This window comes from Ursus americanus, chromosome 9 (assembly GCF_024610735.1).
Source record: "Ursus americanus isolate L20-20 chromosome 9, mUrsAme1.1.p, whole genome shotgun sequence".
In the NCBI taxonomy this organism is placed as follows: Eukaryota; Metazoa; Chordata; class Mammalia; order Carnivora; family Ursidae; genus Ursus; species Ursus americanus.
The window spans coordinates 80,443,800-80,453,111 of NC_142135.1; the positions used below are offsets into that span (position 1 = coordinate 80,443,800).

The window sequence follows — 9,312 nt, forward strand, 5'->3', positions numbered from 1 at the left end:
TATATCAGGTAGGCTATATCCGAAAAACATACACATCAGAAACAAACTGTGTCCAGTTACATATTCAATTATTACACTGTGCCTTAGACAAGACCTATAAATGAGACAAAAACACATTAGAAGTCAAAGGAAGTGAATCAAGGTGAGGATGTCCATGCGTCTTAGCATGATTTAGAGAATTTGTGAGAAATCACATCCAGAGGTGGAGTTAGAGAATTTGTGAGAAATGATGTACAGAGGGGGAGTTATTACTCTTTGGAGATTATGACAAACTCTGTACTTAAAAAAATGCATTTGACACTGTAATCTATCACCTAAAGAAACTAAATAAAAATGCAAATCAAGGCTATATATCCCGTTGTAGATATATGCATATGCAGTAAAGCTATTTAAAAAAAAATCATGGGAATGATAAATACCAAACTCAGGTCATAGGCTTGTAGCTGTGTATCTTTGTATTAATGATTTATTTTACTTACTCTGCATTTCAAGTAGATCAGACAAAATTTACTTAATTTTATAGAATTAGAGGGAAAATTTCTTCTCTTTTAATTACTTTATTTCTATTATTTTTTAAAAAGTTGGTAAACAAAATATGGTTTACTTTTAATACAACAAATAACCCATTTTCTCTATGTTACGATTCAAAAGGATTATTTTACTCTCTTTGCTTTTGCTGGTTTTATGACTGGCATTGATTTTCATGACTTAAATACGAGCTTATATTAATAATGAGATAAAAATTCTTGTTCTATGTAGAAATGAAATTTATGTAAGTGGCTTATGATTTGCAGAGTTCAAGGTCTATTACAGAGTTCGAAGGTCTCTGTGCACAGTTAGATTATAAGGTGAAAAGATTGAATAAATGACAGATACAAAGTGAAATATATTTCAGTTAACACCAAAACACATTTGTGAAATATATTCCGTGCTCATCTGTATACCAATCCTGTGAAAGATCCGTAACAGGCATGAGAATACAAGGAGCACTGACTCTGGCAGGGGAAGAAGATCTACACAAAAACTCTTACTTTGGGAGAACTCATCATCTACATACAAGCAAAGTGATACAGCAACATTAGGAAAAGGAGAAATTTCAACATAAGCCTCTAGGAAGGCTTTTCGAGGAAATAGCATTTGCACTGGAATATATTATCTGTGAAGGGCATCAGAAAATGAATAGAAAATATCTACCAGCTTAATAAATGTTGAAGAATCTGGTTTTGTCTAGAGAGTAGCAAGGGGTATAAGTAAAACCAGACCATACTATATGCTTGGCTGTCATGTTAAGGACTTTAAATTTTACTAGTTTACTTCAAGGACTGATGCGATGTTACAAGTGGGAGAATGAGATCCAGGAAAAAGTAAGTTTACAACCTGGAAGAATAGGGACAGTTACATAGTGAAGAAAAGTTTAAAGGGAAAAAGAGCTGACCTGAGGAGAGAAATTGTGAGCTGTGGTCTGTTTGGATTACTGGAGTGTAGTGAGAAGTGGTGCTGCAAAATTCAATGTCATCACACAGTGGTGAATGAAATGCCTAAGGAAGACAGGGAACAAAGAGAAGAAGGGAGACTAAGGAGAACATAAAGTAAGAGAGAAAGACTACAAGGTGTGCAGAAGGGGATGGGACAAATCTGGAAACCTAGACTACGTCCTCAGTGGAAATCTATTCATAAGGGTCAGTACATGGATGAAGGAAAAATAATATAAATAATTAAATAATAAATTAATAATGTTAATTAAATAGATAATATAAAAATTAAATAGATAATATAAAAATTTCAAGATAATAGATAATATAAAAATTTGTTTCACTTAAAACAAAATTAGCTATCATAACCAGGTCTTTGAAAACCTTTGGTAAAAATAGTTTTTCTTATCGGGGTAGCAAAAGGCATAATTGAGTATGGTAAGGTCTGAGCAGGTGGAAAACCAACTAAGGAAGGTAGAATTAGGAATTTTTTTTCTTTTGGCTTATTTCTGGAATGAGTCAGACTGAATCCTTTGTCAGTAGATGCAAATTAAACGACAGTGGGAGAGACTAAAAATGCAAGCTAAAGATGGCTTAACTCAGTGATTCTAAACTCAAGGTGACCCCTGCCCTCCCGGATACTTTGCAGTGTCTTAGATATATTTTGATTGTCACAACGGAGGTAAGTACTATTGGCATCTAGTGGGGAAGACCAGGGATGCTCCTAAACATTTTATAGTGCACAAGACTTCTTCCTAAGAGAATTATCCAACCCCAAACTTCCATAGTGCCCACGTTGAGAAACCTGGCTTAAATGAGGAACCAATACTTTATAATTGGTGGAAAGATGAGAACCAAGAGCATATACTGAGGAACTATTCCATTGTAAATGAATAGTGTAGATGGTATGGGTTCCACATCATTCAGATCTAAAACTACAGAATGTAGCCTCAGGGAGAGCTAGCCCTGAAGTCAAAGGTCTGGGTTCAAGTTCTAGTTCATTGACTTTCAGGTATGTAACTCTAGAGAAGTTACTTATGTTCTCTGTTACTCTGATTTCTTACTGCAAATGGGATTTTGTTTACCATGTAATATTACGGGGAAATTCAATTAATTTACATAAATTGCTTGGAGATTACTAAATTTATCTGATCCTTGGTTTTCTCCTCTGTAGCTCTGGAATAATGTCTTCCCCTCAGGTCTGTTGTACAGATTACGTGATATAACAGAAACACAAACATCTAACTCAACTGATGCTGCCTAGCAGGGTTTCAACAAATCCAAGCTTTCTTTTCCATTCTTTCTCATGGTTTAAAATTATTATCACTCACTAAAAAATCTACCTCATTTGTTAATTTATATATATCTGTACAATAAACATTTTCATTAGGTAGAGTTCATTTTACATAACAAATCCATAAACCTGAGGGAGAACAACTTTATTTTAGAAATGGGGAAACAAAAAGAATCACACACAGGATAAGGAAATAATATAAGCTACAGCATATTTCAGAAGCTTCTCCATTACTGCTCTCTTCTACACCATTATAGTAAGTACTGATTCATCATTGCTAATGAATTCACTTGATGAATCATCTTCATTTTTTACTCTGACTCCAGAGTCCACAAAAGGCGTATCTAAAATGTGGACTAAATGTGTTTTTCTGAACAGTCCAGTGAGAACATGAAATGGTTCTGTACTTGACGGCTTCCCTGTATGGAATGTAATTACATTGTTGGGGTGGACACTTTTTAGTTTTCCCTTCATCCCTTCTAGGTTCTTTAGAATATCTCATAATTAAATTGACATAGGACAGTTAACAGGAGAAAAGGGAATTTAATTTTGTTTGCACAGGAAATCCATAAGAAAATATGGCACTCAAAGAAGTGACCAAAGCGGAAGTTTTTATACCTTTTAGACAAAGACACAATAAGTTTGTGAAAAACTGACAAGATAAAGATGTTTGGGCTTGAGGTATTAAATTAGTGAAGAAATAATAATAGTTGTTTATATAGCCTTCTCAGCCCTAAACTTCCTACATCTGGTGATAAGAATGCCTTCTACCCTCTTGGTACAGGGAGGGTACCTTTCACCTGGCAGATTTATCTCCCGCTTTCAGGGGAACAAAGGAGACTCAGAGTGTTCTTCTTGCACTGCTGTTTCTCGAGTGGCTTTAATTGAAAATAATCAGTATGCCAAGGTGGTATATTTTGGGATGGTGCATTCTGCTCCCCTTCAACATCCACCTAAATGATTGGCTGTTGATCAAAGGATACAAAGTTTAGGATGCAAGATGAATAAGGTCTGCAGATCTAGTGTATAGCATGGTGACTTCAGCTAATAATACCATATTATACTCTTGAAATTTGCTAAGAGAGTGGATCTTAGTTGTTCTCACCAGAGGAAGGAAGGAAGGAAGGAAGGAAGGAAGGAAGGAAGGAAGGAAGGAAGGAAGGAAAGAAAGAAAGGAGGAAAGGAGGGAGGGAGGGAGGGGAAGAAGGAAGGAAACCATGTGAGGTAATGGATATGTTATTTAGCTTGATTGTTGTAAGCATTGCACAACGTATATGTATATCAAAACATCACATCAAAAACTAAGGATGTACTGTATGGTGACTAACATAATAAAAAATTATTAAAAACACAAAAAATCACATTGTTTTATTTGTCAATTATAACTCAATAAAGCTGGTGGGAAAAAATGAAAGACTAGGGGGTGTATCCTAGGGACTTAGGAAGACTGGCTTCATGTACAAAATAAACAGGCAATGAAAGATATTTGTGCCCTTACATGGGGTTAAGATTACATCACATCCAGATTCCTTACTAAAACTGTGGTCAAATTAATTGTCAGAACTAGTATGGTTTCCTAAAATAGAACTTCTTGAAAGCTTGTCTAGTTGGGCTGCATCCTTATAGGAAAATATAATGAGATGCAGGATTATTTTTTAGGATTATTAGGATTATTCTGATTCCCCCCAAAATGTATTTTTAGGAGCATGAGACATTTATAATTCAATCATTTTTATCTCTTTATCCCAAATCCCTACAACACCTATTCTTTCATCAGTTATAAAGATGTATTAATAAGGCCATTGATAATGATAAAGCAGGGAAGCGTAAGTTGGCCTAAATCTAATTTTTCCAGTTTTATTGAGAAATAACTGACATACATCACTGTATATGTTTAAGGTATACAGCACGATGGTTTGATTTGCATATATTTTGAAATAATTATCACCATAGGTTTAGTTAATACCAACACCTGATAATACAATAAAAAGAAAAAGAAAAAAAAATTCTCCTTGTGAGAACTTTAGGGATCTATTCTCTTAACAATTTTCTGGCCTAAAACTAAATTTGATCTGCAAAGAAAACACATAAAGAAAATTTAGGTACTGTTCCTAAATAAACAAGCAGAAATGAGTTTTAGATAATTAAGGTAAAGTTATAATACGTATTTCAAGAAATTATACACATGAATCACTGACCGACTGGGTTGTTTAGCTACAGACCCGGTTAATATCTAACAGTTTCTCTTTAGTAGGAATTGTCTAAATTGTGTATGATTCCTGCAATAGCAGTAAGGTAAAGTTTTGTTAATATGGGGGTATTTAACATATTAAGAACATCTATTGTGTTAGAATTACTCTGATAGAAGAATGTCATAAACTAACATTTTAAAACTTCAAAGCCTTCTGCAAAGTAGGCATTTTTACCACCTCTCATCTTTTTTGAAATGTGTAATTAAAGCTCAGAAAAAGTAGTCTAAAGTCAAACAATCAGTGTGACTTTACATCACACAATAAATGTTAAGCCATGCATATCTCTTGGAGAGTTAAAGAAATGTTATACTTCAAGATTTAGGACAATTAATGATGGAAAATGACTACAAGAACAACAGATGTAAATTATTTTTGCCAATCTACAAAGCCTATGGAGCTGGTTTTAAGTTACTCCTCTTGCCTTGTGATCATGAGTAAGCTCATGGATGAGCTTGTTTCCTACTGTGTAACAGATTACTAAAACTATCCAAAACTCAAGGGGTTCTAAGGAGAAGACAAAATTATTTAGTGTTATTTAGACGTTGTCCTAAGCTCCTTCCTACTCTCCAGATATATTATCATGATCTCTTCAACATTTCTTATTCAGCAAATACACATTATATCTGGGATCTCAGAACCCTTTGCATTAAAAGTCTGTGGTTCAGAAATCTGATCCCTTCTTATGTTCCCCTCCCTTAGGATTGTTACAGAGACCGACTGCAACCTGGATCCATGGATAAGGTCAATTCTTCAGTGGTGTCTGAATTTGTATTGCTGGGACTCTCTAGTTCCCAGGAACTCCAGCTTTTCTTTTTTGTTTTCTTCTCTGTGTTATATGTGGTCATTGTGCTGGGAAACCTTCTTATTATTGTCACAGTAACTTCTGACAACAGCCTACACTCCCCCATGTACTTCCTCCTGGGAAATCTCTCCTTTGTGGACATCTGTCAGTCTTCTTTTGCTACCCCTAAGATGATTGCAGATTTTCTGACTGAACATAAGACCATCTCCTTCAGTGGCTGCATTGCCCAGATATTCTTCATTCACCTTTTTACTGGAGGAGAGATGGTACTACTCGTCTCCATGGCCTACGACAGATACGTAGCCATATGTAAACCCCTACACTATGTAGTCATCATGAGTCGAAGGACGTGCACTGTCCTTGTAATGGTCTCTTGGGCTGTGGGCTTGGTGCACACATTAAGCCAGTTATCATTTATCATGAACCTGCCTTTTTGTGGACCCAATGTAGTATACAGCTTTTTTTGTGACCTTCCTCGAGTGACCAAACTTGCCTGCCTGGACTCTTACATCATTAAAATACTAATTGTAGCCAATAGTGGAATCCTTTCCCTAAGTACGTTCTCTCTCTTGGTTGGCTCTTACATCATTATTCTTGTCACTGTCTGGCTTAAGTCTTCTGCTGCAATGGCCAAGGCATTTTCTACATTGGCTGCCCATATCACCGTAGTAATATTGTTCTTTGGACCTTACATCTTTATCTATGTGCGGTCCTTTACCACTTACCCTGTGGATAAACTTCTTGCCGTATTTTACACTGTTTTCACCCCCATTCTAAACCCCATTATTTATGCACTAAGGAACAAGAGATATGAAGGCTGCCATGAGGAAGATTATCTGAGGCCCAAGAAAATTTCTGAAATTCCACTAGTGAGGAATTCCCTTTATTAAGGCACAATTCCTTCAAATTCTTCAAATTGATACTCTGTCTATAAATATTTCAATGTGTTCTTGTGCCATACCTCAACTATGGTGGAAGTGATGAAGATGATGATATAGAGAATATCTAATGGATATTAACTAGTCCCTTCCCAGGTATCACCTAAGCAAAAGCTAAATATCAAAAATATGGAAAAATATATGATTACTGGTTCTGGAAATAAAATAACAGAATGACTATATGTGGACAGTATCAATACTTTCACTGCTTTAGTTGCAGGTAAATATGAAAATGATAGGGAAAAAAAAGGAGCACCTGATTCTTTGGTGAGCATACATTTAGACATTTTTTCCTGATCTTGGGAGTTTCCTAATCTATATTACTGAAAAAGCTATATAGATGAATAATATTTAAGAATGTGAAACTGAATTTTCCCAACCAGAAGATAGCCATTCCACCAATTTAAGTGTGTAGACTTAAGTGGAGATTCTTAAATTATGAAATCCCTTCCCTAACATCAATTATGCCTATCCTATGTTGTTTTCCAATAACTAATAATGTTTTACAATGAATTATACATCATTGGAGCTTGCATTTCAAATATTTCACTTAATGGTCTTTCTATGATCAGTTAAGATCATTTCAGTTTCCTCTGCAAACACTAAGTTTTTAGTCTATGCTATAAGTAGCTACGCAATAGTCTGCATTTGGACCAAACATGGAGTTCTTTGGATATATGATAATGTTCTATAAATCAATGATAAACATACAATCCAACAGCAACCTGGGCCCAGAAGGACCTCTGGATCTCTACCCTGAACTCTAGGGACTGTTAGGGGATTTATTAATGTTGATGAAGATTTTTAAGTGGGGTTTTTTTTTTCTGGATGCTTCTCAAATTTTATTTTATGTATATATTTTTTAATTTAAGTTCAATTAGCCAACATATAGTACATCATTAGTTTTTGGTGTAGTGTTCAATGATTCATTAGTAGTTTTTATTTCCCAAACTCCTCAATTCATAAAAGGTGATTAGACAAACATAAATATTACCCTCTCCTTTATGCTGAGGATAAAAACATTAATTTTGCTTTTTGTTGTTTGCCTTCTTATCTTCCCAATTACATCTCATCTTTTCTGAATCCAACCGTAATAAAGCATCATTAAGTAAAATATTGAAAAAACCTTGGGAATTTCCTCTTCTCCCCCCACCCTCCCACTCAATTTTTACCCTCTCCCTAGCTTTCTAGTTCTTCTGACAGCTGATATTCTTTGCTCTTTTCTACTCTCAAAGCTTACCTTTCAGTAAGTGTAGCATAACAGTAATTTATACTTCAGTGTAAATTTAAATCCATCAGTTAATTTTTCCAGGAATACATACACGTTCATTTCTTTCTATTTTTAGGATATAACTCTATCAGTAGTGAGAGGGGAGAGTTAGCAGCTTAGATCTGAAACAGGGTCAGAAAGAAGAGATCTTACCAATGTTTCCTGACTCTATACCATGCAGGCTGCCTTGTATTCTGTTCAGGGAATGAGGTCCAGCCTTATGATTCCCCTTCTTCTTGAATAAAGGACTGTATGATTTTCTCTTAATCAGCCTATAGTACCAAAGTATTAGGGAGGCAGAATTCATTAAAAAGCTTATTAATTTCATTCTTTTCTCAATGCTAGGTGATTTGATTACCCTAATCTGAAACTAAGTCTTCTTGTTAGGTCTTTTATTAAAATGTTATGTTAAATATAGTAAACAATGTGAATGAATGTGTTAAGAAATTCAAAAAGTATGTAATCTGGTTAACTGGACCAGTTATTAGCTACTCAAGACTCATAACATTCTTTGGCTATGAAATTCTTTTGAAAATATGATAAACATCATAGCTCTCCTTCCCAAACAACAGCATAAACAATTAAACATAAGATTGAATATGCATTAATATTTTACTTCAGAAACTGATCTGGTTTTCAGTTTAAAAAAAATGACAGTAGAGTGAACTTTAGCAAGGAAAAGTATATGCTGTCTATGATATTGAATTAATCTTAAACTTTTATCTTACTGGAATCCTTGAAATATAATGAGTATTAAGAAATGGAGTCTGGGGGGCGCCTGGGTAGCGCAGTCGTTAAGCATCTGCCTTCGGCTCAGGGCGTGATCCCGGCGTGCTGGGATCGAGTCCCACATCAGGCTCCTCCGCTGTGAGCCTGCTTCTTCCTCTTCCGCTCCCCCTGCTGTGTTCCCTCTCTCACTGGCTGTCTCTCTGTCACATAAATAAATAAAATCTTTAAAAAAAAAAAAAAAAAGAAATGGAGTCTGGGGGCACCTGGGTGGCTCAGTCGGTTAAGCATCACACTCTTGCTTTTGGCTCAGGTCATGATCTCAGAGTCCTGGGAGCCAGCTCAGCCTGGAGTCTGCTTCTCTCCCTCTCCTGCTGCCCTTTCCCCACTCACATGTGCTCTCTCTCTCCCTCTCTCTCTCTAATAAATAAGTCTTAAAAAAAAAAAAAAGAAATGGAGTCTGAACTTCCATAGCTAATATTTACAGAAGAGGAAATGTTTGAATCAGAGAACTCTAAATTTTCCCAAATTCTTCGGATTTTTTCACATGGCATCACT

At 35.5% G+C, this 9,312-nt stretch overlaps 1 protein-coding gene across 1 annotated transcript; it reads left to right on the top strand.

The window, feature by feature from the left end:
- Positions 1 to 5,750: 5,750 nt before the first annotated feature.
- LOC123786828 (olfactory receptor 4K5-like) lies at positions 5,751 to 6,710 on the top strand. The gene has a single exon (XM_045789182.1). The coding sequence runs from the start codon at positions 5,751 to 5,753 to the stop codon at positions 6,708 to 6,710; it is 960 nt and encodes a 319-aa protein (XP_045645138.1).
- The last annotated feature ends 2,602 nt before the right edge of the window (positions 6,711 to 9,312 follow it).

Excerpts from the sequence above, each read along its gene's own strand:
- LOC123786828 (XM_045789182.1), top strand. The coding sequence starts at position 5,751 with ATGGATAAGGTCAATTCTTCAGTGGTGTCTGAATTTGTATTGCTGGGA.